This window comes from Lissotriton helveticus, chromosome 4_2, assembly GCF_964261635.1.
Source record: "Lissotriton helveticus chromosome 4_2, aLisHel1.1, whole genome shotgun sequence".
Classification (NCBI taxonomy): Eukaryota; Metazoa; Chordata; class Amphibia; order Caudata; family Salamandridae; genus Lissotriton; species Lissotriton helveticus.
In genome coordinates, this window is record NC_136064.1 from 112,075,660 (window position 1) to 112,096,525 (window position 20,866).

A 20,866-nucleotide genomic window follows, 5' to 3' on the forward strand; every position below is an offset into this window, starting at 1 on the left:
CAGTGTTTTTTTTATATTGTGGGTTTCGGCCCCGGGGACCCCATCTCCTGGAGCTGAAGCATTTTATAAGGGTAGGTGGGGCATGGCCCCTCCCTTGGTCATTTTTGCCCTCGTGTGCGGAGTCCATTCCTCTGGTTCTGCAGTATTTTTAAGGGGAGGCCCAGGCCTCTTATGGCACTGGGCATACTGTGCCCGTGGTATTTTTAAGGGGAGGGGCCGAGTGGCTCTCTCCATGAGGCTTAAAGGCCCCCTCCCTGGGCCATTAATGGCTCCGGGGACCCCGTCCCCGGGGCCAGCTCAAATGCTATGTCCCGGGAGCCCATCCCCGGGACACATCAGTTTCCCTATATGTACCAGCATGGGCAGAGAAACTTTTGTTTGCTCCCACTTGGCAGGAGCTTTTTTAAAACTTTGGCAAATTCGGAGAACACACCAAGTCTGCCCTCAGCCGGCGGTAGCTTTAAAAACGCTCCTGCCAGCTGGGAGCAGGCTTTTGATCTGTTTCCCTGCCCACACTAATGCAGCAGGGAAATCCATCAACAGATTACTCCTGCCCAGAGGGACCAGCATGAATAGCTGCTCCCTGCGGGCATGAGCAGTGCTGGCTGCCGCAGCATATGGGGAGCTGTGGGGGCCCTGGGACTCCCCCCGCAGGCCAGTGTTGTTTACAGGGCCCCGGGGTGAGTAGGGGGGGGATACATGTGCACTCATTGCAGGCCTCGAAAAATCACAAAAATGTTACTAGACCATCAGGTCTAGTGACTTGAGAAATCTACTCAGCTCGACCTATTTTTAATGCTCTTGACCCATGAACTGGTTTCAAATTATGTGATTGTGGGCAAATAATTACATTTATTGAGCCGCCATTTTCTTCATTATCACATATGAGAGCACCTTCAAATGTGCAAGTTCAGCAGGTCTGCTGTACAAAAAACTTGTTTGATTTTAATATACAAACTTTTTTCATTATATAATAGAAATCTAGCAATATATTGGATACACATGACCCCTGACTTGCTTCTTAGTTAATTAACAGCATGTTCATCAGGGGGGTTGGCCAAGGGGCCCTGAGCAGCGTTGGGTTTCCTGCATGCAGGAGGTTGGCCAGACCCTGTGGTAATCCCCCTGCTGTGTATGACAGAAGACCCTGGGCAGCGTAGGTTTGGCTGCCTTTTGGGGCGGGGAGGACAGGCCCTGGCAGCAGGCCAGGCATTGTGGCCAACCCCCTTCAGCGCACGGCCAAAGGTGGTGTGCAGTATGGGGCCGGCTGCAGGTGGCGGCTTTGCCAGAGGGCCCCTCCTGTAGTGGTTTGGATTTAGGTTGGTAATAAATTATTACTTTATGTTACAAAAAAGACAGGAATTAACTGAAATAAAACAAAGATGAAAGTAACGTAATAGTTAGGTGAAATGTTCAGCAATATAACGTTTTAAATTCTAAAAAAATCACAGAAATTCGCCAGTTATGGTTATGTCAAGTAACTATGGCCTGTGTCCTGAGTAACCATAACTCATGCCCTCACCCTGCACTGCTAATTACTCCACGTATTCCATCACTCATGACATCTTCTATCATACCACTGCAACATTTGCAATCAACTTGCTTTATGTTAAAAAACAACATAGAAATTCACACAAAAAACCTCAATCATTAAAGTGACAGTATAGTCGGGGCCAGCGGAATAATGCAACAGGGGAGCACCAAATTAAGCTGCAGCATTGCCTAAATTATAGAGCAAGAAAAGGCAAATATCCAGCATCTTTTTTTATATTATTACTTCATTATTTTGTTCTTTTTACACACCCTGTCTGTTGAAAGATTTCATCTCATTAGAAGCAGTTTAACAAACAAAAGCACAAATGAGCAACTGAACGATGAGTTAACCTTTGCAAAGGACCTTCCAATGTCACCACATTTTTAGTAGCTTTTGATCCATTTGAGCTAGAAACATTTTTTTTTCTGTACCGATTAGGCCGCTGTTGATGGATTATGTGGCAAATGTGACAAATCATAACTTTTTGAAAAAGCTGTAGCTGTTATCATGATTCCAGTGCCTCTGGTTATAGTTAGGAATTGTAATAATGTCTCACGTTACATTTAAAAAACCTTAGAAATGTACTGGAAAAAACAAAGGTGATAGTTGGGTGAAAAGCTCAGTAAAACGTACTATTTACACCATGGGTACTGACAAACATTTACCCAGGAGCCACAAACTAGAGTTTGTGGTGTGACTGGGGGGCCGCACTGATGCCAGCAGGGTGGCGGTAGGGGGTCTGGGTGGGTCAGGGATTGTTTAAGGCAGTTCAGAAACATGTTAAATAAACGGGCAAGCATTTATTTGCAGGTTAATAAATGCTTGCTCATTTATTTAACATTTTTTTCTGAATATTTGTGCTCAGCAATTAAACAGAATCTGGTGCTGCTGTTCACCAAGGGGGCACATTTAAAGGTAAAGAGGTCCGCAGCGGCCCCCGGGCCGTACTTTGAGTATCACTGATTTACACCAACAAAACCACTGAAATTTACCAGTTATCTCAAGTTACTAGAACTTGTGGCCTTAATTTAACTAGCTCTCACCCTCATCGTGTACTACTAATTACCTCACATAATACATCATTAACTGTGTTCTATCACATCATTAATAACACTGCAACATCTGAAATGACATCATGGCTACATTATACAAGACCAGATTCAGCACAGGAGATTTAGCGTCTGGTCGAGTCGTGGACGGCCTACTTTATTAGAGCATTTATGTAGCTCTCTCTCAGCTTGGGGAGCCTCTTGATATAAATATGAGCAAACTCTCGATAATATTACCCGGTCGGTTTTAACTCTACTTCTGTATTTGATGGATTTGTGTTTCAAATGTGTCTTTTCTCTCTGCACTCAGTTTTCTTTTGGCACTGTGTGTACGATGGAGTCATTTTCGATCATCAGTGCTTCTTAAAACAATTCTGCGCTAACAGATATATTTGCGCCTCTCTCTCTTTTTCAGGAATCGAAGAAGCACCTGGCAGGTCTTGGAGCATTGGGATTTGGCAGCCTCATCACAGAGATTACCACAGATGATGGGAGCCAGGGAGACGGCGCCAGCGCAGATGATGGTAGGAGGCTCCGTCAGATATTCTGGTCTGGAACTGTTGCAGGGAATATGCCCTGTAACAGGACTACGCTTGGAACCAAAGAACATCAGTATGTAGGGACTGAGTCACCTTGTCACCCCAGTGATTATGAGTCCATGCCCTACTACCTTTAGTGCCTCACTTGCCCTCCTAACCTTACCAGTGATACAAGTGAACTGGCACGCCCAGAACACAACTCTCGCCCCTTTCAGGAATCGCGGTACCAGGACACACCCGTTCGCTCTCTTACTTGTTCGTGTCCACAATGAGATAACCAAGAGACGCGAAGAAATTTTAGAATATTTATTCAAAATATTGTGTTCTGAAATGCAGTGTGCATGCCTCAATTGGAAACCAGATGTATAATAAAATGCTGTTACCATGGTCCATAATCTATATACCATGAAACGCCCTTTTATTTTATAGGGCAGACTGACCTCCCTTGCTACTTCAGCTAAATGATTATATGAAAGATCTCCGGGATGACTGGCAGACCATGTACCTTAGCATACACAGATGGACGCTCTATATCTCAGCGGAAGCAGTGCTCTCGTTTCATCACTCTCGTTCCAAGTATGGTGTTTTTGGCTCACATGCTCATCTATATGATACATTGTAAAAAGGATTAAAAGCGAAAGTGGAAAATATGGACAAACAAAGGGTAAAACTATTTGAATGTAATTCCTTTAATTCATTCAGTCACGTGGCTGTGCAGCTTATCACTCGTGGTTCCCCTCGTGTTTTGCATCTATATGATAGGACAGGTGCACATAAACAACAGCTGCGTTCTTGTGTTATGTCTAGGTGCTAGTGCCTCGCCAGAAAGAATAACAAGGGGCATTGTTGTCTGACCTTGTCGGTGGTGCTCAGACTAAATCTCGTAACAGAACGGAATGCGAAACCGTAGGCAGGTTACGTGTGAAAGTACAATGTGGCACAAAGGCAAACATGTTTATATAGTAATGTGTGCAAATGGAAATGAAGCTTACAACATGTACAGTTGGGCTAACAAAGGAAAAACTACAATGGGTCATGCAAGAAACACATGACAGAACGGGAGTTACTTATGTTTAAAAGTAGTGTTCTGGGAAATCTGACCTTATTGGAGCTGTTCTAGCTCATTTATAAGATAGCGCAGCGAGACACCACTCTCCACAGATATTAGATGGAATCTACATGTCACATGGACAAATCCCATCAAAGCTAGCTTTACCTGCCATCCTCCTGATGTCAATAAATTACAATGCAATGAATAGGGATTTTTATAGCTTACAGCTGCTTTCGAGAAAGTGTCTTATCACGAACAGCAATATTCCGAGAAGGACCTAGACCTAACTAGAATCACAGAACACTCTACGTAGGCGTCAGAAAGAAAAGTGAATACCATTATAGTAATGCTCGTTATTAGAAATGGCAACTCTTTATAGTCAACAAATTATTGTGTGTACCTCGGGTGGAAAACTCGTTATTGGAAATAGTGTAAAATACGCTGTCAGTTAGTAAAAATAAAACACTTTGACCGTAAATTGACATTGAAAGGTCTGCCTTTCAACATGAGAACTTTTATTTATTCACAGTCTTGAGGAAATGTGATGAGTCTTTGTGAGATACATCCTACATCCAATACTAGAAAACATTTCTGCCTTTTCAGGTAACTTGCAACTCTGCTGGGGCAATTTGAAATCTAGGTATCTTCTTTGCTACCCTTTTTGGAGAAAGGAGGTTCTGCGAACCCTTTGACTAACCTTCTTTATATCCTTTTGTGGCTATTGTGAGACATTATGTTGTACAATATCCACTTCTGTGGCCTGCACCCTGTTCCCAATTGTAAACAGAGTGTAGGGGCTGGTGTCGGCTCAACCACTCCTGCGGCTACAACATTGAGTGGGCCGCGAAAGAACGAGCTCCTGCCCTGCTGCCAGGGGGCGAATCGCCTGCTTTTATTTTCACCTCCTCTTGCAATAGGTGAGGGGATAGTGGCTCATTTCTCTTCTTTGCTCTGTGGCAAGGTGTGGGGGATACGGCAGAGATGGGGTGGGGGCAATTTAAAATTGCCATCCCGTCCTTGGACTTGGTGGGAGGGGAGGAGCTGCTGTGTCCCTTCCTGGCCCGTAGGCAAGGCTAGGGAGAGAATTTACAACGTTGGTGCCTTGCAAGGCATGACCCTAATGTGGGAGGAATACAGAATGCCAATGGCCGATAGCTGACAGCAGACCGTCCTTTACACCCCCATTGCAACGTCGAGCAGTAGGGGTGTAGGTCATGGCACAGCCCTGTTACTTACTACTGAGAAAAGGGTTGCAAACATCCCTTCGAGCAGGCGCGGTAACAATTGAAGCAAGATGTAAAATGTTACCCAAGCTTGAGTTGTTTACTAGCGTATTCCTTCTGCTGTCGTGCAGGTGTGATCTCAGTGAAAACATTGTTTACACCCAGTGGCCATAAAGGTAACAATCACCAGGTGGGGCCGATATTTAGGAGACTTAAATCTGATTATGTTAAAATCTAGTTGACCGTGTGCCTTTCTGAGTGCAAGAACTCTGCTAAAGAGCAGTGGCACAGAACAACCGATCTCCTTTTCATTATCTTGCATTTCGTGGATGGATGCTCAGATGACCCCCTTTTCTGAATCAGATGACGCTGGAGGCATGAAGTTTAAGGGGAAAGTTTCTTTGTGCCCCACATTGGCTGAAGTTATTAGCAGGCACAGGGCCAGGGGTAGGTCAAGGATTACAGAACACTAAGAGAAATATATCCAGCGGCATCAAGTTCTGGGGTTTCATTAACAGAATAGAGTAGAAATCCCTTACAGTTTCCGTAATCCCTGCGTCAGAGGAACTTTAAGTTTCTCCTTCAACTTTCATATTTTCCAGGAAGATTGTAATTGGCTATAGGGGAAGCTGGGTGCCACATTGATATTTTTATGCTGTATGGCGAGTGTAGAGTATGTTTTGACAACCATGTACAGATCCTAAATCGCACTCCTAGACATCACATATTTTGGAATAATTCAATGCCAAGAGGCCCGATCGGGTGCCGTATAAAGGACTTCAGTCAGTCAGGTCATCAGATACTTAAAGTGGGAGTGTTGAATCTTAAACACATTCCTAACTATTCCACAATCCTGGAATTTAATCATAGGAATCAATTAAAAAACAATTAGTAACACTAAAACAGAACTAATGTTCTTTGAGTCTTTTCACAACATGATTGGCAGGCCGAACATATAGGATACAACTTCTATTGCAGATGAGCTTTTCTTCCTTCCGAGCCTCAGGGCTTCTTTAAATTTATGTCATCGCTTCCTGCTCTCTACAAATCTGTTTTTTCGCAGACGCCACTATGTGAAGCTGTTTTGGCGCGTCACATATCCATTTCCAAAAGCTGCCGTTCAAACTTTTTAAATTTTCCAGATTTAGCAATAATGTATAATGACTACTCCAAGCATTTCCCTCACTAACGAATTCCAAACTGCTGAATTTGTATTACAGGTAAGTAACTACTAATGATCTAGTTTGGATTTTACAGAATTTTGCTTTTATGAAACACAATGTAAAGCTTTGAAATCCCTGTTCAAACTGTGCAATGCTTCTGACGGGTGCCGTGCTACTGACGGGTGCCGTGCTACTGACGGGTGCCGTGCTACTGACGGGTGCCGTGCTACTGACGGGTGCCGTGCTACTGACGGGTGCCGTGCTACTGACGGGTGCCGTGCTACTGACGGGTGCCGTGCTTCTGACGGGTGCCGTGCTTCTGACGGGTGCCGTGCTACTGACGGGTGCCGTGCTACTGACGGGTGCCGTGCTACTGACGGGTGCCGTGCTTCTGACGGGTGCCGTGCTTCTGACGGGTGCCGTGCTTCCGACGGGGGCAGTGCTTCCGACGGGGGCAGTGCTTCCGACGGGGGCAGTGCTTCCGACGGGTGCAGTGCTTCTGACGGGTGCAGTGCTTCTGACGGGTGCAGTGCTTCTGACGGGTGCAGTGCTTCTGACGGGTGCAGTGCTTCCGACGGGTGCAGTGCTTCCGACGGGTGCAGTGCTTCCGACGGGTGCAGTGCTTCCGACGGGTGCAGTGCTTCCGACGGGTGCAGTGCTTCTGACGGGTGCAGTGCTTCTGACGGGTGCAGTGCTTCTGACGGGTGCAGTGCTTCTGACGGGTGCAGTGCTTCTGACGGGTGCAGTGCTACTGACGGGTGCAGTGCTACTGACGGGTGCAGTGTTTCTGACGGGTGCAGTGCTTCTGACGGGTGCAGTGCTTCTGACGGGTGCAGTGCTTCTGACGGGTGCAGTGTTTCTGACGGGTGCAGTGCTACTGACGGGTGCAGTGCTACTGACGGGTGCAGTGTTTCTGACGGGTGCAGTGTTTCTGACGGGTGCAGTGTTTCTGACGGGTGCCGTGCTACTGACGGGTGCCGTGCTACTGACGGGTGCCGTGCTACTGACGGGTGCCGTGCCACTGACGGGTGCCGTGCCACTGACGGGTGCCGTGCCTCTGACGGGTGCCGTGCCTCTGACGGGTGCAGTGCTTCTGACGGGTGCAGTGCTTCTGAGTGCTTCTGACGGGTGCAGTGCTTCTGACGGGTGCAGTGCTTCTGACGGGTGCAGTGCTTCTGACGGGTGCAGTGCTTCTGAGTGCTTCTGACGGGTGCAGTGCTTCTGACGAGTGCAGTGCTTCTGACGGGTGCAGTGCTTCTGACGGGTGCAGTGCTACTGACGGGTGCAGTGCTTCTGACGGGTGCAGTGCTTCTGACGGGTGCAGTGCTACTGACGGGTGCAGTGCTACTGACGGGTGCAGTGCTTCTGACGGGTGCAGTGCTTCTGACGGGTGCAGTGCTTCTGACGGGTGCAGTGTTTCTGACGGGTGCAGTGTTTCTGACGGGTGCAGTGCTACTGACGGGTGCAGTGTTTCTGACGGGTGCAGTGTTTCTGACGGGTGCAGTGTTTCTGACGGGTGCAGTGCTACTGACGGGTGCCGTGCTACTGACGGGTGCCGTGCTACTGACGGGTGCCGTGCTACTGACGGGTGCCGTGCTTCTGACGGGTGCAGTGCTTCTGACGGGTGCAGTGCTACTGACGGGTGCAGTGCTACTGACGGGTGCAGTGCTACTGACGGGTGCAGTGCTACTGACGGGTGCAGTGCTACTGACGGGTGCAGTGCTTCTGACGGGTGCAGTGCTTCTGACGGGTGCAATGCTTCTGACGGGTGCAGTGCTTCTGACGGGTGCAGTGCTTCTGACGGGTGCAGTGCTTCTGACGGGTGCAGTGCTTCTGACGGGTGCAGTGCTTCTGACGGGTGCAGTGCCTCTGACGGGTGCAGTGCCTCTGACGGGTGCAGTGCCTCTGACGGGTGCAGTGCTTCTGACGGGTGCAGTGCCTCTGACGGGTGCAGTGCTTCTGACGGGTGCAGTGCTTCTGACGGGTGCAGTGCTTCTGACGGGTGCAGTGCCTCTGACGGGTGCAGTGCCTCTGACGGGTGCAGTGCCTCTGACGGGTGCAGTGCCTCTGACGGGTGCAGTGCCTCTGACGGGTGCAGTGCCACTGACGGGTGCAGTGCCACTGACGGGTGCAGTGCCACTGACGGGTGCAGTGCCTCTGACGGGTGCAGTGCCTCTGACGGGTGCAGTGCTACTGACGGGTGCAGTGCTTCTGACGGGTGCAGTGCTTCTGACGGGTGCAGTGCTACTGACGGGTGCAGTGCTTCTGACGGGTGCAGTGCTTCTGACGGGTGCCGTGCTTCTGACGGGTGCCGTGCTTCTGACGGGTGCCGTGCTTCTGACGGGTGCCGTGCCTCTGACGGGTGCCGTGCCTCTGACGGGTGCCGTGCCTCTGACGGGTGCCGTGCCTCTGACGGGTGCCGTGCCTCTGACGGGTGCCGTGCTACTGACGGGTGCCGTGCTACTGACGGGTGCCGTGCTTCTGACGGGTGCCGTGCTTCCGACGGGTGCAGTGCTTCCGACGGGTGCAGTGCTACTGACGGGTGCAGTGCTTCTGACGGGTGCAGTGCTTCTGACGGGTGCAGTGCTTCTGACGGGTGCAGTGCTACTGACGGGTGCAGTGCTACTGACGGGTGCAGTGTTTCTGACGGGTGCAGTGCTTCTGACGGGTGCAGTGCTTCTGACGGGTGCAGTGCTTCTGACGGGTGCAGTGCTTCTGACGGGTGCAGTGCTTCTGACGGGTGCAGTGTTTCTGACGGGTGCAGTGTTTCTGACGGGTGCAGTGTTTCTGACGGGTGCAGTGTTTCTGACGGGTGCCGTGCTACTGACGGGTGCCGTGCTACTGACGGGTGCCGTGCCACTGACGGGTGCCGTGCCACTGACGGGTGCCGTGCCACTGACGGGTGCCGTGCCACTGACGGGTGCCGTGCCACTGACGGGTGCCGTGCCTCTGACGGGTGCCGTGCCTCTGACGGGTGCAGTGCTTCTGACGGGTGCAGTGCTTCTGAGTGCTTCTGACGGGTGCAGTGCTTCTGACGGGTGCAGTGCTTCTGACGGGTGCAGTGCTTCTGACGGGTGCAGTGCTTCTGAGTGCTTCTGACGGGTGCAGTGCTTCTGACGAGTGCAGTGCTTCTGACGGGTGCAGTGCTACTGACGGGTGCAGTGATTCTGACGGGTGCAGTGTTTCTGATGGGTGCAGTGCTTCTGACGGGTGCAGTGCTACTGAGGGGTGCAGTGCTTCTGACGGGTGCAGTGCTTCTGACGGGTGCAGTGTTTCTGACGGGTGCAGTGCTTCTGACGGGTGCAGTGCTTCTGACGGGTGCAGTGCTTCTGACGGGTGCAGTGTTTCTGACGGGTGCAGTGTTTCTGACGGGTGCAGTGCTACTGACGGGTGCAGTGTTTCTGACGGGTGCAGTGTTTCTGACGGGTGCAGTGCTACTGACGGGTGCCGTGCTACTGACGGGTGCCGTGCTACTGACGGGTGCCGTGCTACTGACGGGTGCCGTGCTTCTGACGGGTGCAGTGCTTCTGACGGGTGCAGTGCTTCTGACGGGTGCAGTGCTACTGACGGGTGCAGTGCTACTGACGGGTGCAGTGCTACTGACGGGTGCAGTGCTTCTGACGGGTGCAGTGCTTCTGACGGGTGCAGTGCTTCTGACGGGTGCAGTGCTTCTGACGGGTGCAGTGCTTCTGACGGGTGCAGTGCTTCTGACGGGTGCAGTGCTTCTGACGGGTGCAGTGCTTCTGACGGGTGCAGTGCTTCTGACGGGTGCAGTGCTTCTGACGGGTGCAGTGCTTCTGACGGGTGCAGTGCCTCTGACGGGTGCAGTGCCTCTGACGGGTGCAGTGCCTCTGACGGGTGCAGTGCCTCTGACGGGTGCAGTGCCTCTGACGGGTGCAGTGCCTCTGACGGGTGCAGTGCCACTGACGGGTGCAGTGCCACTGACGGGTGCAGTGCCACTGACGGGTGCAGTGCCTCTGACGGGTGCAGTGCCTCTGACGGGTGCAGTGCCTCTGACGGGTGCAGTGCTACTGACGGGTGCAGTGCTTCTGACGGGTGCAGTGCTTCTGACGGGTGCCGTGCTTCTGACGGGTGCCGTGCTTCTGACGGGTGCCGTGCTTCTGACGGGTGCCGTGCCTCTGACGGGTGCCGTGCCTCTGACGGGTGCCGTGCCTCTGACGGGTGCCGTGCCTCTGACGGGTGCAGTGCCTCTGACGGGTGCAGTGCTTCTGAGTGCTTTTGACGGGTGCAGTGCTTTTGACGGGTGCAGTGCTTTTGACGGGTGCAGTGCTTTTGCCGGGTGCAGTGCTTTTGCCGGGTGCAGTGCTTTTGCCGGGTGCAGTGCTACTGACTGGTGCAGTGCTACTGACGGGTGCAGTGCTACTGACGGGTGCAGTGCTACTGACGGGTGCAGTGTTTCTGACGGGTGCAGTGTTTCTGACGGGTGCAGTGCTTCTGAAGGGTGCAGTGCTTCTGAAGGGTGCAGTGCTTCTGAAGGGTGCAGTGCTTCCGACGGGTGCAGTGCTTCTGACGGGTGCAGTGCTTCTGAGTGCTTCTGACAGATGCAGTGCTTCTGACGGGTGCAGTACTACTGATAGGTGCAGTATGTGCAGAGGTTGAGGCTCTGGGGAATGCTTTGTTTCTTGCAGCGTCTTGATATTTGCTTGCGGTGTGATACTTCTCACTTGTTTTGTTTTGTCTTAGGCTGGATTCAGAGCACTGACGATGCTATTGATTACTCTGATATCACGGAGGTGGCAGAGGACGAGACGCGCAGGTACAGACAGGCGATGGGCAGCCTGCAGCCTGTGTGCCGAACAGGTATGTCTGCAACACCCGTTTTTTTGGTATATGTAACTATTCTGATAGGAACATAAACTCTTACCTGAAATATATCTAAAAATGTTCGCCTTACTGCAGAAATCTCTACTTCCTCATTTGATTGAATAAATAACTTCAAGTTTTTGCAGGATTGTGTCATTCTTTTTTAATAATACAAGTTCTAATGATTCATTATGTCTCCTTTTATGTTTCAATTCAGTGATTTTCCATTATTCAGTTTCAAAACACTGTAATCGACTCCATACAAATGTAATCCATATATGATTTCCGTGCCTTCACACCTTCATAAGGATACAATGCTAAACGTCAGAACATTTTGAAAATATAACTTAAAATAATATGGCACTCACAAATTACCCCCATCCTTGTTTCATTTTCTTTTTACTATGCTTTGTGCAGTTCTAAAGTGTTATCTTTGGCAATCATTCTTTCATAATTTTTCTGTTGTGAGAAAGTGCACTCTTTCTGCATGGTTGCCCCCACTTTTTGCTGAATTGCTGATGTGCTTTGACTGAGTGTGCCCTGGGCTCCTGCCAATCGGGTACCCAGGGCCTATGTTCTTTCCGGAAAACGGCATTGAAGCCTAAACCCAATTGGGATCTCTGGCCACAGGTAAGCCCTTTGTAAATAGTACCACAGGTACCCAGGGCACTGTGGTACTGTGGTACAAAGTGCTGCGAGGCCTCCGGGTAGTTTTGAGCGCTATATAAATATAATTTTTCATTTCATTTCATTTCACTGTGACCAGAGAAGGCCTCTAGGGGCTGCAGCACTTATTGTGCCACCCTTAGAGGCCCTGTGCTCTGACACTCGCACACACTGCCTTTGCAGGCTGCGTGTCTTGGTGCAGAACAAAGTGAAGAGTCGACATGACACACATCCCTGTGTGCCATGCCTACAACCCACTGCCCTGGCGTAGATCTGTCACCCCACTAACTGGGTGCACTCTACCAGTGGTGAGGGTACAGGTGCATGAGCCCTGGGCCCCTACATTGTTTGAGTCCATTCTTAGACATTGTAAGTACAGTGCTGCCATTAAGAGTATATGGTGCTGGGCGTTTGTCATTACGAACTCCACAGCACCATAATGGATACACTGAAAACTGAGAAGTTTGGTATCAAACTTCTCAGCACATTAAACCCACACTGATGCCAGTGTGGGATTTAATGAAAAATGCACACAGAGGGCATCTCAGAGATGCCCCCTGAAAACTAACCCACCTCTATTGTCCAGGCTGAGTGGCTGATTTCAGCTGTGACTATGCCGATGGCACACAAATACTCCTTAAATTGGAAAGCCCCAAAGACATTGGGCACTCACAAATGTTCAGTTGTCTCAGAGCCGGGGATCAGTGGATGACATGGAGCCATCTCAAAATGCATGCTTAAAAAACGAAATACTCAACGTGTGGTAATTGGAAAAATTACGACCCACTCACCGCATTGCCCGATGACTTGTGTACCCCGCCTAAAGTATCAAAGGAAGTAAAAAAACCCTCAGAATTACCATGGACTCCAAGCTATCAATGAATATCCAAGTGGACAAAGTAACAAGATCAAGTTGTGTCACTATAAAAACTCTGCAATGCATCTTCCCCACCTGGGATTTTCACACATGGTCCAGGATACTATTTGTCTTGTTCTGTTTAAACTCGATTACCCAGAACATCTTTAACAACTATGAAAAGACTACAACAGATTCAAATCTCTGCTGCCAGACTACTCCTACATATAAAGCCACAAGCCCACATCTCCCCTGCCTTGAAAGCCCTGCATTGGTTACCAGTTGCCAGAAAATCCACGTTCAAGCCTCCTGGTATCACCCACAAAGGGATACTTGGGACAGGACCGCTCGTCATCCGGAATAAACTCACCAAATACATTCAGCAAAGGAACCTCCGCTCTAAAGGAGCATCTCGCCTCAAAATCCCACCATACAAGAAAAAAACATGGGTGGCACATCCTTCTCTGTTGAATCAGCCAAAATATGGAACTCTTTACCCCCCCAACATAGGAGCCACGGACATCCACCTTATCTTCAGAAAACTACTCAAGGATTGGCTCTTCCCCACATAACCACCATATGCAAACACACACATACAGCATATCCCTCTGCAAATAAGCATTTATTTGGACTATATATGTGTACCTACATCTGTGTATTGCTTTGTATAAGTATGTTTAACAAATATGTTTTTAAATATATAGATAGTCGTTAGCTCTGCTTAACAAATGTATATATTACTTCTGGTCATATTATTCTGTGTTTAACATGTATATAGGTGAATGCATAAATAAATACAACTTTTATCATAACTATTTATCTGCAATTGATTCCCTATTGAATTACAAAAATATTTAAAAAATAAAAACAAATTAAATTTAAGTATAGAAACACTTGAAATTCTGAGTTTATTAAATACAACTTAAATCTACATATATTACCTTCCCAATACATAACACCTTCCATGGACTTCTGTATCTTTATGTTTATTACTTGTCTTCTAATTCAGCATCTCCAATGCACTGCCCTATATCTCACCCTATACCTCTCGCATTGTATCCTCTATCTCAACTTTGACTGATCTCAAACCTCATTCTACTACGATGATCCCCAAAATAACCCTTTCTAGACTCTCACCTACTTCTCACCCTATACCTCTCTCGATATATCCTCAACCTCCACTCGCTCACTCATACCAAACTCCATTCTACTACTACGATCCCCATATTAACCCTTTCTGGACTCCTCTACACCACCTTGTATCATCTTGTACCTCTTAGTATTCAGATCTCCCAAACAAGCCTTTCTAAACCCTTCCTTTTGGCTCCCGCCCCTCCACCTCCCTGTTACTCATTCCAAACCTCCTCCTACCTATACGCAAAAAAAAAATCCTTCCCTCTTCTGTCCCTCCACTATCCTTTTTCAATACACACTACAGACTAACATGTCCAGTACTCCAATTAATTTCTTATTCCCCCATACTAATCTCCCCACTAATCCTGCTTGGGTTCCAGAGTAGCGTGCTACTCGCAGAAACGTGCTTCAACACCCTGTAAGAAAGTGCCCTGTTTGCTTGGTTGCCCCCATATTTTGCCAAATTGCTGATGTACTTTGACTGAGTGTGCCCTGGGGTCCTGCAAACAGGAACCAGGGCCTGTGTTCTTTCCCTAAAACTACATAAGACAAACCCAAATTGGCATCTCTAGCCACAGGTCAGTCCCTTGTAAATGGTACCACAGGTACCCAGGGCACTGTGACCAGAGAAGGCCTCTAAGGGCTGCAGCACTTATTGTGCCACCCTTAGGGGCCCTGCACCCTGACACACACACACACACACACTGCCATTGCAGGCTGGGTGTTTTGGTGCAGAACAAAGTGAAGAGTCGACATGGCACACATCCCTGTGTGCCATGCCTACAACTCACTGCCCTGGCATAGATCAGCCACCCCTCTGGCTGGTGCACTATACCAGTGCTGAGGGTACAGGTGCATGAGCCCTGTACCCCTACAGTCTCTAAGCCAATTCTTAGACATTGTAAGTGCAGTGATGCCATTAAGAGTATACAGTGCTGGGAGTGTGTCATTACGTACTCCACAGCACCATAATGTCTTTACTGAATACTGGGAAGTTTGGCATGACACTTTTCAGCACATTAAGGCCACACTGATGCCAGTGTGGGATTTAATGAAAAATGCACTCACTTGGTATCCTGACGATTCTCCACCCAAAGTGGGGGTCAGAACCGGTGGGGGCGGTTGCTGGAAGCATCAAAGGCCTGAGGAAGCTCACAAAGGCGACAAGTCTGTTAAGCTGCTCCTTCGTGGACCCTGCCCATCTTGGGCTAGGAGACTTGGCACCTCGTCCCAGGATGTGCATTGTTTCAGACCCCTGCGAGCAGCAAGGTCTCGCCCCCTGGGTCCAGAAACATGTCTGGTGCTGGCAGCCTCGGCAGCCACTCAGCCTGGACACTGGTGGTAGGTTGTTTTTCGGGAGGCATCTCTAAGATGACATCTGTGTGCATTTTTCATTAAATCCGACACTGGCATTAGTATGGGTTTAATGTGCAGGTCAGTGCAGCAAGGAGTAGAGGGCACAAAACAGCAGTCAGAGGCACGAGCAAGCAGGTGGTAGCAAGAGGAGGAGCGTCTTGCATTTTTTCTCCTGTGTCTGTTCTGCTCCCGGTGATCCTGCCTCTCGTGCCCCACAACCTTAGAACATTACAAATCACATCTTCTGTGATGATGTTTGTGAGTGTGAGAAAGTGCCCTCTTTCTTGCATAGTATGCCCCCACTTTTTGCTGAACTGCTGATGTACTTTGACTGAGTGTGCCCTGGGCTCCTGCCAATCGGGTACCCAGGGCCTGTGTTCCTTCCCTAAAACTGTATTGAAGCCTAAACCCAATTGGCATCTCTGGCCACAGGTCAGTCCCTGGTAAATGGTACCCTAGGTACCCAGGGCCTTGTGACCAGGGAAGGCCCCTAAGGGCTGCAGCACTTATTGTGCCACCTTTAGAGGCCCTGTACCCTGACACTCACACACACTGCCTTTGAAGGCTGTGTGTCTTGGTGCAGAACAAAACAAAGAGTCAACATGGCACACACCTCTTTGTGCCATGTCCACAAAAACACAGCCTGGCATACCTCAGTAACCCCTCTAGCTGGGTGCCCTATTCCAGTTGTGTGGGTACAGGTGCATGAGCCCTGCACCCCTACAGTACCCAGGTCCATTCCTGGGAATGTAAGGGCAGTGCTGCCATTAAGAACATATGGTGCTGGGAGGTTGTCATTACGAACTCCACAGCACCATGATGGCTACACTAAAGACTGACAAGTTTGGTATCAAACTTCTCAGAACATTAAACCCACACTGATGCCAGTGGGGGATTTAATGTAAAATGCACGACAGAGGGCATCTTAGAGATGCCCCCAGAAACTCGACCAACTCCCAGTGACCTGACTGAGTGGCTGCCGAGGCTGCCACCACCAGACATGTTTCTGGACCCCTGGGTCGAGAGCTTGCTACTCTTGGGGGCCTGAAACAATGCACATCCTGGGACGAGGTGCCAAGCTTCCTCCCCCAGGATGGGCAGGGTTCACAAAGGAGAAGCTTCAAAGGCATACCACCTTTGTGAGCCTCTCCAGACCACTTGCTGTACTCAGCAACTGGTCCACACTGGTTCTAACCCCCTCTTTGGGTGGGAGAGCCGGCAGGAAAAAGAAGCAAGGAAGAGAGGTGTGCCCACCTCTGCCAACTCCACCCCTAAGGTGGGGGAGGCCAGGCGAAGCACAACCTCTAGTTCCCGCCATCTTGAGGATGGGTGGACCCAGCCAACCAGGGACAGGCTCCTACCCCCTCCCACTGGAGAGTGGGAGAATAGGGGGTGAACTCACCCCAGGAAAGGGACCCATTGGGCCTTGACCATTCCCTACCTGTAATGCCCCTAAATGTAGTATTTAGGGGCACCCTGAACCTTCCTTCCTCAGATACCGATTCTGAAACTACAAGAAGAAAGAAGACCTGCCGTGCACCTGCTAACAAGAGGACGACACCAACTGACTTGGCCCCAGCCCTACAGGCCTGTAGACCCTTGAACCTGCTCCTGCTAAACCCCGGCATCTCCAGTGGTCCGCAACCTCGAAACCCCCGGAGGACCTGACTGCCTGGCTCAACTAAAGACTGGGACTCCCACGAGCAGTGGCTCTGCTCAAACATCTGCAGCTTCTGGTGCCAGCCAGTAACCGCGAATCCAGCACACTCTGCGCCCGCTGTGCCTGGCCTGTGCATGAGTGGACAAAGACCACGAGAACGTAGCCCCGGTGACTGTGACCAAAAATCCAGCACCCAAGGACCCTCCTCAACGCTCCTGATGACGCCTGCAGACTCAACACCAGGGACCCCTCCAACTGCGACCAGCAGAGGGTAATGTTTCCCGATGCCTGAAGACACCCCTGCACCCGGCGCCCCACGGACCTCTGTACCTAACTCCTGGGTGTCTACCCAACCTACAGCTTCCCAACTTACCCCTCGAAGTGGTGGTCGCACCTGAAGAATCTCTGCCCCCGAGCCTGCAGCCTTTGTCCGTCTCACAGTTTTCCCATTCAATAACATTGAGCGCCCGACGGCTTAAAAGCACCCTGCACCCAGCTGCCCGAGTGCCCCTGGATGTGCACCAACTGTTCTGTTCAACTTCCCAACTTGCCCTGAGTAAGTGACCAGGAGCTCAGCTCCCACAGCCGTGTGGCTTGCCTGCTAGCAGCTACCAACCGAAGACCCTCTACCCGCCTTAGGCTAACATTTGGCCTACTCTCTCTGCACCCGGCTGCCCCAGTGCCGCTGAGGGTATAACTACGGTACCAACTTGAACCTGGGAGACCCCGGAGTCTTACCCCAGGACCTTAACTCTGCCAGTCGAGTACTAACCTGAAAGCTGATAACTTACATTTTCTTCATAGGATAACATTGACTGGTTTTCACTTGGAAATTCTTCTAAGTGTCAAGTTTTTAAACTTTGAAATATTCACTAAAAATCATCCTATCAACGAAAACGAAATGACTCCTCTGTCACCAGGAGAGATCCCAGTGCTGGATCTTGGTGCCCAGCACTGACCAGAAAAAGTAATTACAACTGTGATTTTCCAATAACCTGATTTTCCTCCATAGGATAACATTGCCTGGTTTTTACCAGAAATTCTTTTAAGTTTCGATTTTTGCAACATACAAATATTCCTTTAAAATTGCCTGTAAAACAGAAACGATTTCCTTCAACTGTTTTCAGGAGATGCACCAACGCTGAATCCAGAATCTAGCCCTGAGTAAGAAAAACGTTAGTAAAGTAAATGACATTGCAGTTTGCTTAAAATTCCCATTGAGCTCAATGTTATAATTGTGTTAAGTTTGTGTCGCAGAATGCAACCCCTGTATCTATTACATTCAAAAGTCTATTGCTCATTGAAAGTATTCAACTGTAGCATCTCATTCTGAGAAAATATTTTTATACCAACCTGTGGTTCTAAAATAAAACAACAGTATATTTCTATATACAAAACATTTGGCCTAGAGGTCAGTCCTTGAGTGTGTGAGACCATTTGCTGACTGAGTGTGTACATCAGATGCTTTACACTGTCCTCTGATACGGTCTTACTGCTCGACCAAGCTACCACTTTAGAGAGTAAGGTCACACCTGGCTTTAAGCTCTGTTAAACCTCTGGGGACTGTGGACTCTGTGCACACTGTACCTTACTTTGGTCCAGTATAGACAGAGCCACTTTCTTACAAGGAGTTCACACATGACATCACCATTGACAACAGATGCACTCCATGTGTAGCACAGATTTCTCACTTCTTTGAAGGGTGTTGGCAATGAAACATTTGGTTGGTTTTTGACAGTGAATGAGAAGTTCTGCTTGACAGTGAAGCGAGAATTTGCATTTGGCAAAGTAGCATATTCCTTGGAGAATATGGTCAGGAAATTTGATGGTTTTGATATCAGATTGATGTAATGACGTTTGTGCAGATCGTGTGGGGATTGCATTCATTTGTTAATAGCGTTGAGCTGCACTGATCTGTATTTAGACAGATGTCCCACACTAGCACTCGTTATCAACCAACACTCATTGGCTGCTCCGTATATTCCTACAGATGATGATGATGATGACTATGATGCCGACTGTGAAGACATCGATTCAAAGCTGATGCCACCACCACCTCCTCCTCCGGTCAACGTCAAGAAAGATGAAGAGAAAGGCCAGCCAGGCTCCTCTGGTGAGTGAATCTCTTCCCTGCTTCGGAGGTACACATTTTCACAGCAGGAATAGTGATATATTGTTTATTAAGTTGGCCAGGATGTTCGGGAACATGCTGCTAACATGTATATGGTTCATGAAGTGAATGTCTGCAGTGGTCCTGCTGGCAATCCTCTTAATGTGCTTACGCTTGAAAGGGGAGAGGGGCTGTTGTGTGTTTGTCTCTTGGGGGGGAGGGGTGTGTGTGTGTGTGTGGTGGTTGTGTGTGTGTGGTGGTTTTGTGTGTGTGTGTGTGTGTGGTGGTTGATGTAATTTTTCCTGACAGGATAATTGTGGGCATGTTAATAATTCTGGTGTTGAAGAACTGTCTCAATCATGCTTACAGCATCTTGGCTGCAGAAAGGGGATTCCTTGCTGTGATCCAGTACAAATGTTCTCCTTCTAAACGTTCTACTGCAAGTACTTAGGGAACCATTAGCACGCCCCCCCCCCCTGGTTATGCATGAGTACCATTACTGTCATTCTTTCAGTAGCAAAAGGCCATCCTTGTGGTGAGGCAGCTTTTAGCTTTTGGAGATAATACTTTTAATCTAGGGCCGTAATATCATCTTGAGGCATCTGCCTGTCACTGACGTAAGAACAGGCACGTCTGGTGGCTGGGTGGACTAATGTATCCACTGTAGGGACCTGTGTTCAAACTCATTGTCACTGGTTCAAATCCCAGCGGGTCCACTCAGCCCTTCATCCTTCTGAGGTCAATAAGAAGAGTACCACTGAGTTGGGTAACTATAAACATCTGTTATTCATTGCCAGCATACCCTTCGTGGTGAAGGTGCACTTTACAAATACTCGTTATGTTATATTAAAGTATTGGACACCATAAAACTCTTATTGCGTCACCATTTGGAGGAGGTTAGTGCCGGAGGGCAAGCAGTTGGAAGCACCAACAGACATGGGGGCCTTAAACAAGAAAAGCCCCAGAAAGCACTATGCTGAGACAGAGCCTCACATCTGAAAAGCAGACTCTGTATCTGAAAGAGACCATTTCAAATATCTTGGATATCATTGACTAGAAGGAAGCCTTACCAAATCTTCAAGGAAAGGTAATACATATACTTTCTCACTTTCTCTTGTTTGTCTAGAGGGGAGCAGCAAAGCCTCATGGGACTTGAAAACGAGTGTCCTGAAACTCTGTTGCTGGCACCCAGAATGACGGTGCTAGAAAAAAACACCAAATTAAAGGAGCTTTCAAAATGAGCCGACAATAGTTCGAACTGCATACCGATGAGAAGGGGGAATTGTTATCCTGGACTGTGATAAAAGTACATATTGGTTTTCATCTCTGTCGCTTTAGAAGAAAACCTGAACCTTATGGAGCCATTGTACTTTGCAGTTCAGTCAGTTCTGCATTTAGGAAGTCATTTGGTGGCTAAGGTGCAGCAGAAGGTCTTGGTTGTAAAATGAGTGGATCTTCCTGTCTTTGCATCTGGTGGGGTGATCCTTCCTATTGAGGTATGAAATGAAGACTTTGAGGATACTTTGACTGAAGTGAATTTTGTGTCACTTCAGACCAAGGCAGTTAAGCTGACGTCCAAGACAGAGAATATAGAGGTGACTCTTACTTCATCCATCCGACTCAGCTGCCAGTCACAGAGTAGAGGAGAGACAGGAGAAAGATTTTCTAGTCCTCTAGAAACCAAAGCATTTCCAGGCAGAG

The 20,866-nt window shown here is 48.9% G+C and overlaps 1 protein-coding gene across 1 annotated transcript in view; it reads left to right on the forward strand.

Moving 5' to 3' along the window:
- The window catches only part of LOC144752244 (transcription initiation factor TFIID subunit 1-like), a 303,153-nt gene that overhangs the window by 12,604 nt on the left and 269,683 nt on the right, over nucleotides 1-20,866 (forward strand). The window contains exons 2-4 of the mRNA XM_078640245.1: nucleotides 2,999-3,107; nucleotides 11,264-11,380; nucleotides 19,046-19,168. Coding sequence (XP_078496371.1) covers nucleotides 2,999-3,107; nucleotides 11,264-11,380; nucleotides 19,046-19,168 — 349 coding nt within the window. The remainder of the gene's footprint in view (nucleotides 1-2,998; nucleotides 3,108-11,263; nucleotides 11,381-19,045; nucleotides 19,169-20,866) is intronic.